The following is a 16,750-nucleotide window of genomic DNA, read 5'->3' on the forward strand; positions in this document are numbered from 1 at the left end:
GGCGGAGGCCCAGGCTGCCCGCGGCGCGCGCCTGATCAGAACTCCGCACTCTCGCGTCTTAGGAAGGCAAGCGGAGAGCCTCGTGTGACGGAAAATTCTCTCACTATACGGTGTTTGTGGTTTTATGGGTTTATACAAAGTCCTCGTCCGAGAAAACACTCAACTCACAACGGCATGGGTTCCAGCACAACTTCGGGCAGAGGTTGGGTCTTTGTACCGGAAGTGAAAGCCATGGGAAGTTAGAGAGGGAACGTGATGTCGCTAGTTAAGGGTTTGGCGCCATCTTGAGCAGGTCAAAAGGATACAGGGGCAAATGCTTCAGCGCTTAGTGTAACCAGAAGCGTGGATGTAGCAACTGAACCTCAAACGCAGAGAAAATCCAACTTCTCGGGAAAGGAGCGATTATACCATTTATGAGAAATCCCATTTCCCAACGAGATCCCTCCTTTTCATTAATACCTGATGCCTGTAGGTGTTAAATTACTCCTATTAATTTTATAAACTTAATTTTATAAACTGCTTATAAACACCTATTAATTTTATAAACCAATAATAGTAAACTATACACTAAGCATTCAGAAGCTTGTCATATAACGTGTGACTTTTTTACATAAGTATGAGATAGACACAGTCTGAAAATCAGCGTTTTCTTTATGTATCTTCCTTTTTTAAAAAAAGCAAAGCCATTATTGCCAGGTTTCACGTTTATTGTCTTTCTCTTCAATTGGCAAGCTTAATTGTACCGAGGATTGTTTGGGATTATTTTGTTGGCTCTCCAAAGCCTTCTTGACGCAAATTAGGTGCTTAATGGATTTTTTAAAAATTGTCCTCAAATCATTGTGAAAGATCATTTTATGGGACTGGAGAGATAGCACAGTGGGTAGGGCATCTGCCTCGCACGCCGCCGACCTGGGTCTGATCCCCGGCATCCCATATAGTCCACCCGTGCACCGCCAGGAGTAACTCCTGAGTTGCAGAGCCAGGAGGGACCCCTGAGCATACGCGGGTGTGACCAAAAAAAACAAAAAACAAAAAAACACAACGATCATCTTATGAGCTCATTTTTAAAACTCGAGAGGTAACGAGATGACGTCATTCGCTCCGACCCACGGGACCTGGACGGTGCTTAACTCGGGATTTGACCGCCCCGGGTTGTCCAAACTCTAATCCCAACCGAAACTAACCCTCCTGCAACCTGGGACAAGTTCCTCAACCACTTCCCCCTCGATCTCCTGAACCAGGCTAGGGTAAAGGACGCAGAACCGGGTAGTCCGCGCCTGGGCTCCGGCCACGGGCTTTGTGAACGCAAACTCGACTTCCCCATCCCGGACCCAGTCCGCGGCAGCGGGACCCACACACCCTCGTTCCTGCAACTTCGACCTTCCCGCCCCGCGCGCCCCGCCCGCCCCCGGAAGGGCGTGGCCAGGGCGGAGCCGAGACGCGGGTGGGGTGACGTCAGAGCACGCGCCGCGCGCTCGGGGCGGGGCGGGGCCTCACTCCCTCCCCCTGCCCGCCCCCCCCCCCCCGCGGCCGGCCGTTGTGCGCAGGCGCCAGCCGGGAGATGGCGGCGGCTGGAGCTGGCCGTCTGCGGCGGGCGGCGTCGGCCCTGCTGCTGGGCAGCCCGCGCCTGCCCGCCCGGGAGCTGTCCGCCCCGGCCCGGCTCTATCACAAGAAGGTAGGGGCGGCGGAGCGCGCGGCGCCCAGGGCTCGCCGGGGCCTGCCCGGGGCTGCTGCGCCGGCGGGACAGCCCCGCGGGCGCCCGGGGCAGGTGCAACGGCCGGGGGGCGACCCGGGCACTCGGCTGCTGCGCAGCGGCGGCCCTGGCCGCGCCCGGAGTGACCACCCACCCGCGGGGCCCGCCGCCGTGCGTCCCCCGCCCCAGCCGGGCCGAGTGACCTTGGGCCAGTCGCTGCCCAGCGCCCCGAGGACGAGGCCCGCCGTGCGGGGTCGTGGGCCTGGGGTCAGGGCCAGCCCCGGGAGACCCTCCGGGGGGCTGGGGGCGGGGGGTTGGGGGGGCCGGGGCCCCCGAGCCCAGCGCAGCGGGCCCTCGCGGTTCGCGTCCCGTGTTTGTTGTTGTTTGGGTTGGCGGGTGGGAGGAGCGTGGCCCAGGGCCTGGAGGGACAGGACGGCCGGGCCGGGTCGGACCGGGCCGCACCGGGTCGCCCTCCACCGCGGGCTGCCCGGGACTTGGCGCCTCCCACCCACCTACCTACCTACCTACCTACCTACCTACCCACCCGGGTTTGGGGTCGCCCCGTGGGCCCGACGTGGGACTTGGCGCCGTGTGACTCGGGCCACCAGGGCCGCTGTGGCTCCGGGCAGGGGTTTTGGGCCCGGCCGGCGGGGGCGCCGGGCTCCGACCCAGCGTGGGCCTGGAAGCTTTGGGGAACACCTGCTAGCGCCCGGTTGCTGTTGTGCCTCGGATTTGTAAATCTTGAAGATGGGCGTTTCCTGACTCCGCCAGTGTCTCGTCTCCGGAGGTCATTGGAGAACGCAGAAAGTTTCTTTAGGGGGCGGGGACAAGGAGGAGGAGGAGGAAAGACTTTGGTCCTTTCTTACCGACCTTGATGGGCTTTGGGTTGATGAAATTTGATATTGGGGTTGGCCCCGGTCCTAAGCAGCATATCCTGGAGTTTGAGAGATCAACATTTAAAAAAAAAAAAAAAAAGCGATTGGGGGGCTGGAGCGATAGCACAGCGGGGAGGGCGTTTGCCTTGCACGCGGCCGACCCGGGTTCGATCCCCAGCATCCCATAGGGTCCCCTGAGCACTGCCAGGAGTAATTCCTGAGTGCAGAGCCAGGAGTGACCCCTGTGCATCGCCAGGAGTGACCCCTGTGCATTGCCAGGTGTGAACCAAAAAGCAAAAAAAAAAAACACAAGCGATTGGGGGAGGGGGAAGTTAATACAGGTTAATAGGGGGCCAGCCAGAGGCGACTCAGGGTTCTTTCTGTCCCAGAGAGCCTGGGGCGGGGGGACCATATGGTGGTTTGGAACCCCCACCCTGCCAGCACGCAAACCTGTGGCTGGGAACTTGTGAGCCATCCCGCGATACCCGGCCCCTCTCTTCACCCTCTCTTGCAGGTTGTTGATCATTATGAAAACCCGAGAAACGTCGGCTCCCTGGACAAGACATCAAAAAATGTCGGGACTGGCTTGGTGGGGGCCCCAGCGTGCGGCGATGTGATGAAACTGCAGGTATGACAGGCCGCCCCGCCTCTTGTGATCGTCCCCTGCTCGTCCTGGACCTCCCGGTTTCTGGAGCATGTCATTGAGGCTCCCCGTCTTGACTCCCAGGGAACGGGCTGAGTCCGGCCCGTGCGTGACTAGGGCAGCTCTCCGGTGGCCCTGGCAGAGTTGGTGAACCTTCTCCTGGACGGGCAGAGTGTAGCCAGGTCGGAGGTCCTGTGGACGTTGCTAGTCAGACGGAAACCACAGCTAAAGTCGCCCCTGAGACCAGAAAGGCAGGAAGTCAAACAGCCCCCAGGTCAGAGACGGCAAGGAGGCAGTGACCCGCCCCGTCCACCGTCTGTGCCATGGGGCTGGGCGGGCGGCTTGCCAGAGGCCTGCCTATCTCAGAAAACAGAAGCGGCAGGAAGGAACCGCTGCACGGAGTCCGGTGCTCCCGGAAGAAGGCGTTGACCAGAGAGGTTTGGTCCACGTGTGCCGATGCTTTGAGAAACAGCCAGGGCCAGAGTAGGTGGCTTAAAGGGTTAAAGCACAGGCCGCTCATTTGGACGCCCATTTAAACTCCAGGCGCACTCTCCTCACACACACACACACACACACACACACACACACACACACCCAGAAATGACCCATTTAAACTCCAGGCACACTCTCCTTACACACACACACACACATACACACACACACCCATTTAAACTCCAGGCGCACTCTCCTTACACACACACACACACACACACACACACACACACCCAGAAATGACCCATTTAAACTCCAGGGGCACTCTCCTTACACACACACACACACACACACACACACACACACACACACACCCAGAAATGACCCATTTAAACTCCAGGGGCACTCTCCTTACACACACACACACACACACACACACACACACACACACAGAAATGACCCATTTAAACTCCAGGGGCACTCTCCTTCTACACACACACACACATACACACATACCCATTTAAACTCCAGGCGCATTCTCCTTCTACACACACTATACACACACACACACACACACACACACACACACACACACACACACACACACCCAGAAATGACCCTTAGGGTAGAGGAGCCTGGAGTATCCCTCCAGCACCACACACACACACACACACACACACACACACACACACACACACACACACACACACACACCCAGAAATGACCCTTAGGGTAGAGGAGCCTGGAGTATCCCTCCAGCACCACACACACACACACACACACACACACAAAAAAAAAAAAAAACACCCAGAAATGGCCCTTAAGGGTAGAGGAGCCTAGAGTTCCTCCAGCACCACTGAGTGTGGCCCCCTAGGCATATGCAGAGCTGCGGAGACGGGCGTCCCCTTTCAGCTGGTCCATCTTTACGGGAGACGCCTGTGTCACCTGAACAGCTAGCTGTCCTGTGTTTTCCTGAGTTCCTCGAGACAATGCCTGCTCCACATTTAATGCCGCTTCAGTTCTGGGCTGGGCCCGGAGCCCCCCAGTGAGAGCCAGCCTCTGGGGCCGGCAGCCGGAGCCGCCGCTGAGCCCCCGTCTCTCCTCTAGATTCAGGTGGACGACAAGGGGAAGATCGTGGACGCCCGGTTCAAAACCTTTGGCTGTGGCTCAGCAATTGCCTCCAGCTCTCTCGCCACGGAGTGGGTGAAGGGGAAAACGGTAAGGTTGCCTCCGAGTCGCCCCGTCAAATCCCACATCCCCTTCCCCGCAGACCTGCCTCGGCGTGGGGACAGGTATAGAGAGGGCTGAGGGGACCGATAGTTCCCCAAACGCCACTCTACAGAGATTTTTTGTTTCTTTACCTAGTTTTGATCACCTTCTGTTCCGTCTGGGAATCTGGGATCATTTGGGAATGTGGCGGGGAGGGGGAGGGTTGTTTTATTCAACGGGTGCCATCTTTGTTGGTATTTGGGTTTTCGAAAGAGCCTCGGCTCCCCGGCCACAGGGACTGGAGAGGGAGTGTGGGCTCTCCCCAAGGCTGCCGCGCCCACTTGGCCCTCCCGGGACTGTGAGGCCGCCCGGGGAAGGAGCCTGGCCTGTCATCCCGACAGGGAGAGACCTGGAAGGTGACTCAGGAGGATCGTGACATACCACGGGGCCTGGCTTGAAGGAAGGATTAGAGGATCAAATGGCACGCATACATACACACACACACACACACACACACACACACACACACACACACACACACACACACACACACAGCCTGCAAGTGGCAAGGCTGGCAAGGCGCAGGCCCCTCCAGTGAAGGAAGGATTAGAGGATCAAAGGGCGTGTGCGCACACGCGCACATACACATACACACACACGCACACACTCGACAGCCTGCAAGTGGCAAGGCTGCAGGCCCCTCCAGTGACCGGGCCCCCTTTTCTCTCCTTTCCTCCACCAAAACCGCTTTCCCCAGCAGTGAGCGGCCAGGGGAGGTGTTCCCAGGAAGAACGGGACTTTCCAGAGCGGCACGCCAGCCCCGTGCCCCGGTTACCGTGGCTCCAGGCCTCAAGTGGCTCTTCTGGGAAGCACGGGCCGCGGGGGGCTTTCTCTGGCATGAGGCGGGCTCCTGCCTTCCCGGGACCTGGCCCCCGGGGACTCGGAGTGGTGACGGGAAGGGGGGCGGGGGCCAAGGCCTTGGGGCTCTGGCAGAGCTGGGGTGGGAGGGGCAGTGCCTCCTCCCCACGTGGGCACAGAGCCGCCTGCCACGTGCTATGGCCTTGGCACCTGGTCAGCATGGAGGCCTTGGCCGTGGGGCCGCGGAGGGGCCTCGTGAGAGCTCCGGTCCCCAGACCCGCCCCGCCTGCCTCTGCCGCCTCCAGCCCGTCCCACAGACGTCTCAGGCTTCCAGCTCCGCCCCGCCCCCCCCCACCCGGGCACAGCTTGCTGACCTGCTCCTCCCTCCGGGGGCCCTCTAGGTGGAGGAAGCCCTGACTATCAAAAACACGGACATCGCCAAGGAACTCTGCCTGCCCCCCGTGAAACTGCACTGCTCCAGTGAGTCTGCGCCCCGCCCCTGCCAGCCTGCTCCGCGGGGACTCGTTTGTAAAGACGTCCTCACGTGACCCCGTCTGATCAGGGCGTCCGTCCTCAGGCCTTCCGCGTTAGCGCCCCAGTGGTCTCGGTCGTCCCCAGGGGACTCTGATGGGGAAGGTGCCCAGACCTCGGGCCAAGCATCCCGTGGCTTCGCTTCTGAACCTTTGGGACATCCCTCCGTTCACAGGTGTCATTACCTCTCCCGCCACAAGGGGTGGGGTTGGGAGCGCAGACTAGGAGAGGCGGGAGTGAGGCCAGGCCCGACCCCAGCTTAGTCACGTCAGGGCCAGAGCTGGGGAACAGCGGCCTTGGCCGTTCCTGGTGTCTGCGGGTGTCTTCACTCCCGCCCAGCGGCGGCTGTCTTCAGCAGCATGTGCACGTGTGGGCACACGCGTGGAAGTGTGTGAGTGTGTGTGTGCGCTGAGCCCCATTCTGGAGTATGGCGGGTCGTCTGAAGTCTCAGCAGTCTTAAGGCGGGGATGGGACACGGCAGCTGTATCACGTCGGGGGGTTTCTCGCCAGAGTGCTCAGGCTACAGAAATCGGGCCTCTTGCCAGGGTCAGTTAAGACTTGGCGAGAGCCTGTGCCGGCCAGGCACCTGCCAACAGGCTCCGGGAACCCAAGACCCGGGACCTTCCCTCTGGGGCGGGGATTCCAAATCCCCCGCAGCTTAGAAACATCCCCGGACGGCTTCGGAAGAGCCTCGGCCCGCTCCTGGGCCACCCTTGCACCCTTGTCACTGCCCTTCCTGCCCTCACCTCACCCGAGGCCCAGCAAGGTGCCCCCGAGAGTGTCGGGGCCGGGGCCGGGCCACCAGCCGCCTGGCCTGGCCGTTAGCTGAGTGTTGGTGGTGGGTCCCGACTCGGTCGCCCTTCCTGTCCCAGCAGGAACGGCCCAGTTGCCCCATTTCACAGGTGAGACCGGGGATGCCAGGAGCCCGGGAGCTGAGGAGACTCTCGGGGAACTGGCCAGCGGTCAGGCTGCCCAGGGGCCGATCCTGCGGGCAAGGCCCACGCGCCCCGCACAGCCCTGCTCCCACCCCACACAGCACCCCAGCGCCTCCCGGGCCCTGAGATCATCCCAGTCAGTTTTAGAAACTTAGACCCTCTGCGGGCCAGAGCTAAAGCCGGTAGGACAGTTGCCTTGCACTTGGGCGACCCGGGTTCAATCGCCAGTGCCCCCTGTGTCCCCAGAGCTCCGCCCGGAGTCAGGCCTGAGCACTGCTGGGTGAGGCCCAAGGCCCGGAAGGAAAGAAACTTAGACCATCTTGCCTCTTCTGGTTTCTTCCAGTGCTGGCCGAGGACGCCATCAAAGCCGCCCTGGCCGATTACAAGCTGAAACAAGAGCCCAAGAAAGGAGAGGCCGAGAAGAAATGAGCCCCGGGGCCAGCCCCGGCCGGCCCGCAGCCCCCCCCCCCAGTTGCTCAAGCAGCCCTTGGCACTGCCCCAGCAGAGCTCGAGACGCGCACGACACTCGCTGCCCCGCTGCGCCTCAAGTCACCCCACACAGTGTCTTCGCGCTGAGTCCCCTGCTTCCTCCCCGGCCGCTCCTCGCCTTACCGCAGCCACAGCTACCCCTGCGTGTGTCTGGCCACGGGACTGAAACCAGCAGCTCCGGCTTTGACAGTCCACAAAGTGCGCGTGCCCTCCCCTGAACCTAGTCAGCGGGAGGTGACCGACCCGCCACCTCGGCGTGGAGATGTGACAGAACCAGTTATTGTACATAAAGCAGACCTGCTTATATATATCAATAAAAGAATGTAAGAAGAACGTTTTTCTCTAGTAAGTCTCGTCTCTCGGATTCGTCTCTCGGATTCCTCCACACCCGAAAGTGCCGCCCGTGGCGTCCGCCTAGATGCCGGCCCATGCTGACATGTGCTTTGCCCGGCCAGCCACGCAGGAGAGATGGTGGACAGAGGTCTCAGAGTCAGGCATTGGGACCACAAAGCAAGGGCAGTGGGGACCAGGGACGGCCACACTCCTCGTGGCTCATTGCACGATAATAGACTGGCAGCTTGCAGTGTGTCTGGAAGATTCCTGTCATTTCACCAGTGCCTGGAATTGGAGTGCGTTAGGATCCCAACGCCATAGCCTCAGAAAGCACCCGTGGGGCGTGACTAACAGGGGGAGACGTACAGCAGGAAGGGCATGTGCCTTGGGTGCGGCAGACCCACATCTAATCCCTGGCACCCCGTATGATCCCCTGAGCTTGCCGGGAGTGTGTACACAGCGAGGGGCAAGCCCAGAGCACCACTAGGAACAAGCAAGAGACAGTTCGGGGGTTAAGACACTTGCCTTGTTTGTAACAAACCTGATTGAACCCACAGCACCAAATATGGTCCCCTCGGGGCACCTGTGCTTTGAGTGTGTCCCCCAAAGCAAAGTCCACAAACCAGGCATCAGCCATGTGCTCTAACCACCGCCTGTGCCGTCCCTTCTCTGCCCCACACCGCCAGGGAGGGTGCACCCGTCTGAGCTGAGGCCCATCTCCTGGAAGTCTGCACCCCTCTGCGCCCCCGTCAGAGCTTCAGAGCCCTTTTCCTGCTGCCTCCCGGTGGCCGCACCTTCAGCGTTAAAAATGTTAAAAGAGGGGCTGGAGCGATAGCACAGCGGGGAGGGCGTTTGCCTTGCACGCGGCAGACCCAGGTTCGAATCCCAGCATCCCATATGGTCCCCTGAGCACCGCCAGGAGTAATTCCTGAGTGCAGAGCCAGGAGTCACCGCTGTGCATCGCCGGGTGTGACCCAAAAAAAGCAAAAAAATAAAAAAATTTTAAAAAAATGTTAAAAGTGCTTCACCCTCTAGGCTGGTGAAGGGCAGAGCACTTGAAAGGCGCTTCCCTCAGCGACCAGCAGAGAAGATCACAAAGCAAGGTCTTCCTGGCAGCCTCCAATTAGTGCCAGTGGGTGGAACCCTGGCGAGCTGTCCCCTGGGGCGTGTCCGGCTGAGACTCTCCCTTCATTACTTGTGGTCACCAAACCCTTGCCACCACGTTCTTTGTCATCTTTCAAATGAGATGTTTCGGTCGGCCTCCTGGGCTGTCGGAGCTGCATCCTGCTTCACCAGAAGCCGCTCACAAACAGCCACAGCGGTCCAAGCAGAGCCCGAGCCTCGGGGCGAGCCGTGAGGCCGCTGAAATGAAATGCAAACATTTGGGGCTGGAGCCTTAGTCCATCGGGGAGGGCGTTTGCCCTTGCACGTGGTCAACCCGGGTTCGATTCCCAGCATCCCATAGGGTCCCCCAATCACCGCCAGGAGTTATTCTGAGTGCAGAGCCAGGAGGAACCCCTGAGCATCGCTGGGTGTGACCCAAAAAAGCTGAAAAAAAAAAAAGGAGAGGGCTGGAGTGATAGCACAGCGGGGAGGGCGTTTGCCTTGCACGCAGCCGACTCAGGTTCGATTCCCATTATCCCATATGGTCCCCTGAGCACTGCCAGGGGTAATTCCTGAGTGCATGAGCCAGGAGTAAGCCCTGTGCATCGCCGGGTGTGACCCAAAAAGCAAAAAAAAAAGAAGAAGGAAGCATTTACAGGGCTCCCTTTTCCGAGGCTATCCTAGTTTCTGCCACAAGAGGGCCTCGTGAGCCCTTGAGCAAGCTCAGGCGTCTCAGGGTCTGGGCACGTTTCTGAGCTGGCAGCTCCTTGCCGGGCACCGAGCTCTGACGTTTGGACCTCCTGCATTCGGATAGCGTCAGCGGTGGACGCTGTTTCAAACTAGGGAATGGCTCCAGAGCTCAGCTCGTGGGGCAACCCCCCACCCAAGCCCACTCTTCTCTTCCCTCATTTCCTTCTAGCAGAGTTCCCCACGGGTTCAAACCACAGGGCAGAGGGCACCAGGAGCGTTCTCATGAGAGCATCAACGACCACCCAGTGCCATCATGAGGCCAGCTGCTGCCCAGCCCTGGGTCCTACCGTGACCAGGCATCGGAGTCACAGGGAGTCCCTCGAAATCCGATGCTCTGTGGGGAGGGCCTGGGTGCTGGGTGCTGGGTGCTGGGGGTCGCCGTGTTTAAGCCCCCCACCCTTTGTGCTTTACAAAGCAGTTTGCTGAAGCCATCTCAGGGGATGCTCAAGGTCCCGTGCGGTGTCACTTCCCTCGTCCGATAAAGAGGGTTCGAGGGGCCAGGACAACAGGAAGTACCGCCGGGAGGGTGTTTCCCTTGCTTATGCCAACCCAGGTTCCATCCTCAGCACTGTATATGATCTCCTGAGCCCCGCCAGGAGTTACCCCTGAGCACAGAACGAGGAGTAAGCCCTGAGCACCACAGGGTGGGCCCTTAGCCCACTCCCCACAAAAAGAGGAAGAAATGGTCACATGTCATGCCCCCTTGTGTCTCGTTACTTTCCTTTCAGTCCTGTTTCTGAAGGCCCATTTAGATGTGCCCTGTTCTAACAAAGAGCTGCACAGAGCCTCAAGTATTTAATCTCCAGAGAGAGAGAGACAGAGAGAGAGAGAGAGAGAGAGAGAGAGAGAGAGAGAGAGAGCAGTGGGTAGGGCGTTTGCCTTACATGCAGCCGACCTGAGTTCAATTCCTCCGCCCCTCTCAGAGAGCCTGGCAAGTTACCGAGAGTATCCTGCCCACACGGCAGAGCTGGCAAGCTACCCATGGTGTATTCGATATGCCAAAAACAGTAACAAGTCTCACAATGGAGACGTTACTGGTGCCTGCTTTGAGCAAATCGATGAGCAACGGGAAGACAGTGATATAGACAGTGAGATATCATCATATATCATCATCATCATCATCATCATCATCATCATCATCATCTCGTTGATCGTCGAATTTCTCTAGCGGTCTCAGTAACATCTCCGTTCATCCTAGCCCTGAGATTTTAGAAGCCTCTCTCTACTCGGCCTTCCCAACGATGCCGCATTGGAGGCTCTTTCAGGGTCAGGAGAACGAGACCCAGCTTGTTACTGGTTTTGGCATATGAATACACCATGGGGAGCTTGTGAGGCTCTCCCATGTGGGCAGGAAACCAGGTAGTTTGCCAGGTTCTCCCAGAGAGAGAAGTAAGCTATAAGATATCACTTCCAGAAGCTTGCTTATAAGTCTCTGGATGCTGGCCGTTGATGGGATTACACGATACTTGGGATGGGGGGGGGCAGTCCCTCGGTGTGACTGCCAAGCTACTGGAAAATGGGAAATGTGGGTGGAGGAGGCCCGGTCCCGATCCAAGCAGGCTTGGAGATCTCAGCCCCGGGTCCCACACACCTGGGTTCCTCTGCCGGTACCTTCATGCTTCATGCATGAGGCTCATCCGAACGTGTGGAGAGGGGCCTTGAGCATGGCTGTGGCTAGGTTCCAGAGGTCTTCATATATTGTATATGCTGTTTTCAGGGACTGGAGCGATAGCACAGCGACAGGGCATTTGCCTTGCATGCCGCCGACCGGGTTCGATTCCTCTGTCCCTCTCAGAGAGCCCAGCAAGCTACCGAGAGTATCTTGCCCACACAGCAGAGCCTGGCAAGCTCCCCGTGGTGTATTTGATATGCCAAAAACAGTAACAACAAGTCTCACAATGGAGACGTTACTGGTGCCCGCTCTAGCAAATCTATGAGCAAGGGGTTGACGGTGATAGTGTTTTCAGAGCAATGTCTTTGGGGAGTGCTGCAGCTGATACAATTCATAGCATGCTCGAGGCCCTATGAATGCTTATTGAATGCAGGGGAGGATGGGCAGGTGTGGACGGTGTCGGGCCAATGGAGAGACGAAGAGTGGGTGATGGAGGAATGGGTGGGTGGAAGGGTAGGTGAGGGATAGAAGGGTGGATGTGCTGGTGGATGGAAGGAAGGAAGGAAGGGAGGGAGGGAGGAAGGAAGGAAGGAAGGAAGGGAGGGAGGGAGGGAGGGAGGGAGGGAGGAAAGGAAGGAAGGGAGGGAGGGATGGAGGGAGGGAGAGAGGGAGGGAGGGAGGGAAAGAGGGAGGGAGGGGGAAGGGAGGGAGGAAGGAAGGAAGGAAGGAAGGAAGGAAGGAAGGAAGGAAGGAAGGAAGGAAGGAAGGGAGGGAGGGAGGGAGGGAGGGAGGGAGGGAGGGAGGGAGGGAGGGAGGGAGGAAGGAAGGAAGGAAGGAAGGAAGGAAGGAAGGAAGGAAGGAAGGAAGGAAGGAAGGAAGGAAGGAAGGAAGGAAGGGGGATGAACGGGTGGACAGAGACTCAGAAGTGCTCTAACCTACCGTTCCTGGCGGTGTCGGACAGAGCAAGTGTAGGTCACACGGGAAGGGATGGGAGAGGGTAGGTTAGACCAGTGGCCCCCGACCCTTTACACCTGCAGACAGGCGCTGCGCCCAGCCCCGCTGGTTGGAAACAGCACACCGTGTCCCCACGCCCGCTGAGGCCTCTGTCTGTCCCACCCCAGCAGGGCACCAGGCACAGCTCTGAGCTCATCTCTAATTTGCACTTCCGAGATGTTATTCCTGGCTGGGGGCCACTAGGAGCCACATCAAAATGCAGCCTTAGAACCTCAGCTGCAGGACGGTCCTGTCCGAAGTCTCCATCTCCGTCTCGGGGCCCCCCGGCCCTCGAGACCATCCAGGCCCCTGGAACTGGAGACCAGAGGGGAGCGGCACAGATGACTTCCGGGCTGAGTCCCCGGAGAGTTCGGGGACCCCTGCGGGCAGAGGAGCCCCAGCCCCAATCAGAACCTGGATCACGGTCATTTCTGACTTCCTGGCTCGTCTGCACCAGCCCCCAAAAGGACATCAGTTGCCACCACCCCCCCAAATAGCTCCCGACGCTAACTGCCTCACTCGGGGAGGTCGTAGCCTGGCAGCGCGGAGAGAGCAGGGGGCACTGGAGCAGACAGGGCGGTTCCAGGCTGGCTGCCATGCGGGGACCTTGAACGGGCAACTCACTGCCCCATGCCTCAGTGTATCTGCCTGCAAAATGGGCGTAAGGCTGGTGGTGGCTGTCAGAACAATGAAAGGAGATACTGCATGTGGCCCAGGAATGGAACCCGGGGAACACAGACGCCCTGCCGGGACCAGTCGTGCATGCTGGACATTTCGTATAGACAAGGTCATTTACTCCTCCGAGAAATCTTCCTTTTTTTCTTTTTGAGTCATACCCAGTGATGCTCAGGAATTTCTCCTGGCTATGAACAGAGAGAACCTATGGGATGCCAGGGACTGACCCTGGGTTGGCCTCATGCAAGGTAAATGCCCTACCTGCTGTACTATCACTCTGACCCCCCTCTGAGAAATCTTTTGTTTGTTTGTTTGTTTGTTTTGCTTTTTGGGCCACACCCGGTGATGCACAGGGATTACTCCTGGCTCATGCACTCAGGAATTACCCCTGGCGGTGCTCAGGGGACCATATGGGATGCTGGGAATCGAACCCGGGTCGGCCACGTGCAAGGCAAACGCCCTGCCCACTGTGCTATCGCTCCAGCCCCACCTCTGAGAAATCTTTAAAAAAACTCCAATGGGGGGAAGGGAGTTGCGGGCTGAATGAGGGCTAGAGACTGAGCACAGCGGCCACTCAACACCTTTATTGCAAACCACAACAGCTAATTAGAGAGAGAAAACAGAAGGGAATGCCTTGCCACAGTGGCAGGGTGGGGTGGGGGGGAGATGGGATTGGGGAGGGTGGGAGGGACACTGGGTTTACGGGTGGTGGAGAATGGGCACTGGTGAAGGGATGGGTTCCCAAACTTTGTATGAGGGAAGTATAAGCACAAAAGTGTATAAATCTGTAACTGTACCCTCACGGTGATTCTCTAATTAAAAATAAATAAATTAAAAAAAAAAAAACTCCAATGATCCTATTTCACAGAGGGACAAACTAAAAGTCACCACAGGGGGCAGGGGGGCAATAGGTTGGGCATTTGCCTTGCACGCTGCTGACTCAGGTTGGATCTCTGGCATCCCGTAGGGTCCCTCGAGCACTGCCAGGAGTAATTCCCAAGTGTGGAACCAGGAGTAACCCCTGAGTACTGCCAGGTGGGACCCAAAAATCCAAACTAAATAAATCAGTAAAAGGCAGAAGGAGGGGCTGGAGCGATAGCACAGCGGGTAGGGCGTTTGCCTTGCACGCGGCCAACCAGGTTCTAATCCCAGCGTCCCATATGGTCTCCTGAGCTCCGCGAGGGGTGATTCCTGAGTGCAGAGCCAGGAGTAACCCCTGTGCATCGCCAGGTGTGACCCAAAAATAAATAAATAAATAAATAAATAAAAGGCAGCAGGATCTAGCTGCTATCACGGCGCCGGCCAGCGGCAGAGGCAGGACTGTGAGTGGATCCACGGCCTCTTCCTGTTCCTGGTATCACCTGTCATCGCAACAGCGGGGCTGATACTGTTCCTTCCCCTGTGTCCCCTGTGACTCCTAACACAGTACGACGGCTGCTACATTTTACTCATTCACTGGGGTTCGGGGGCCCTATCCAGCAGTTCTGAGGGGCTACTCCCAGCTCGGTGCTCGGGGGTCCTTCCCGGCACGGCTCAGGGGACCGTGCGGTGCTGGGGATGTCGCTCCCGGGGACAGAGCCTGCGCCAGGCCGTGGAGCACCTCTCCGCTCCTATTTCTCGATCTGCAGAGACCAGGCCTGGCCCAAGGTTTCCAAGCTCTGGTGTCTTGGCCCTTAACCCTCAAAGGCCTCCCAAGTGACACCAGTCTGTGGTCGGACCCCACCCTGGCAGGAGACACACAGGCCTGGTGGCTCCTGTCACTTGTGGTTGGCTGGGGCCGCTCCCTCCACCGTGCTGGGCCACCACAGGGCATGGCTGTGCCCTGGCCCAGCCTCAGACACCACCATGCCATCTCCACCCTGCTATCTTTGGAAAGGACGAGCGAGACGTGCCAGCTCCCGCCCCCCCCCCGCCCCCTCCCGCCGTCCCCCCACCCCGGCAAGGAGCCCAGCTCCCAGAATAACACGGCAAGTTCTTGCTTTTTTTTTGGGGGGGTCACACCCAGCAATGCACAGGGGTCACTCCTGGCTCATGCACTCAGGAATCACCCCTGGCGGTGCTCAGGGGACCCTATGGGATGCTGGGATTTGAACCCGGGTCGGCCGCGTGCAAGGCAAACGCCCTCCCCGCTGTGCTATCGCTCCAGCCCCAAACACGGCCAGTTCTTGTTCCCCAGAGCTGCTAGTACCTCGGGCCCAGACCCCCAGGGTCTCAGACCAGGAGGCCAAAGACGGCTCCAGGGCTGGAGCGATGATCCAGCAGCAGGGTGCTTGCCGTGCACGTGGTTTGACTTGTGACACAGGCTGGACTCCCCCCCCCCCCCCACAGGGTCCCCTGAGCGACGGAGGGCGTGATCCCTGAGCACAGAGCCAGAAGTCGGCCGTGCGCACCCCCGAGGGGGCGAGAACAGCTTGGGTGCCGGGTCGATCTCTTGGGCTCAAGGGTTATTCCTGGTCGTGCCTTACACACAGCCACCCCAGGTTTAATCCCGGGCAACCCATATGGTCCCCCAGAGCCTGCCAGGCGTGAGCCCTGAGTGCAGAGTCGGGAGTAAGCCCGAGCAGTACTTGGTTTGTACCCTCCCCCAAAATAAACAAAAATCAAAATATAAATTCTAAAAAGAGGAAAGATGTAGTAGCACTGTCGTCCCGTTGTTCATCGATTTGCTCTAGCGGGCACCAGTAACATCTTCATGGTGAGACTTGTTGTTACTGTTTTTGGCATATCGAATACGCCACGGGGAGCTTGCCAGGCTCTGTCGTGCGAGCGAGATACTCTCAATAGCTTGCCGGGCTCTCCGAGAGGGGTGGAGGAATCGAACCCAGGTCGGCCACGTGCAAGGCAAACGCCCTCCCCACTGTGCTATTGCTCCAGCCCAAAGATGTAGTCAGCAGTTAATAAATATCGGCTATCAGGGAGCTGGAGCGATAGCACAGCGGGGAGGGCGTTTGCCTTGCACGTGGCTGACCCGGGTTCAATCCCCGGCATCCCATATGGTCCCCCAAGCACCGCCAGGAGTAATTCCTGAGTGCAAAGCCAGGAGTAACCCCTGAGCATCGCTGGGTGTGACCCAAAAAGCAAAAAAAAAAAAAATATATTGGCTATCAGGACCCGAGAGAGACCTAAGGATTAAGGTTTTTGCCTTGCGCAAAACTGGCCTAGGTTTGATCCCCGGTACCTCCTGTGACCACCTGAGCCCTGCCAGGAACGACCCTTGAGCACAGAGCCAGGAGGAAGCCCTGAGCACTGCCCGGTGTAGCCCCAAGCCCATCAGTCACTGAATCCTCCTGGTGATCAACGCCCTCTCGGGCACAGCCATCCTCACTGCCGTGATCTTCCCCAACACGCACCTGTCGTCCTTCTACCATCGTCCCGTCCTCACCATTCTCAGCGTCATGGTTGTCATCACCGTCACTGCTATCGTCACCACCCTCAGCGTGCACGGGACGGAAGGTGGAGTGGGAGCTTGCACCTGGACGTCCCCTCCCGCCCGCCGCCTTTCCTTGGCTGTTGCTGATGTCCCCTTGTGCAGTTGTGATGGGTGACCAGGAATCGCCGCCATCCCTGGCCATTGGCACTTGCACACGTGGCACTGGGGTGCTTTCTGGGGTCACCTGC

At 58.6% G+C, this 16,750-nt stretch overlaps 1 protein-coding gene across 1 annotated transcript; it reads left to right on the top strand.

Moving 5' to 3' along the window:
- The first annotated feature begins 1,519 nt into the window (after window positions 1-1,519).
- ISCU (iron-sulfur cluster assembly enzyme) lies at window positions 1,520-8,003 on the top strand. Its single transcript, XM_055147542.1, has 5 exons — window positions 1,520-1,675; window positions 3,083-3,196; window positions 4,751-4,861; window positions 6,112-6,190; window positions 7,520-8,003. The coding sequence occupies exons 1-5, from the start codon at window positions 1,562-1,564 to the stop codon at window positions 7,603-7,605; spliced, it is 504 nt and encodes a 167-aa protein (XP_055003517.1). The 5' UTR covers window positions 1,520-1,561; the 3' UTR covers window positions 7,606-8,003.
- Window positions 8,004-16,750: the final 8,747 nt, after the last annotated feature.

This window comes from Sorex araneus, chromosome 9, assembly GCF_027595985.1.
Source record: "Sorex araneus isolate mSorAra2 chromosome 9, mSorAra2.pri, whole genome shotgun sequence".
Taxonomy (NCBI): Eukaryota; Metazoa; Chordata; class Mammalia; order Eulipotyphla; family Soricidae; genus Sorex; species Sorex araneus.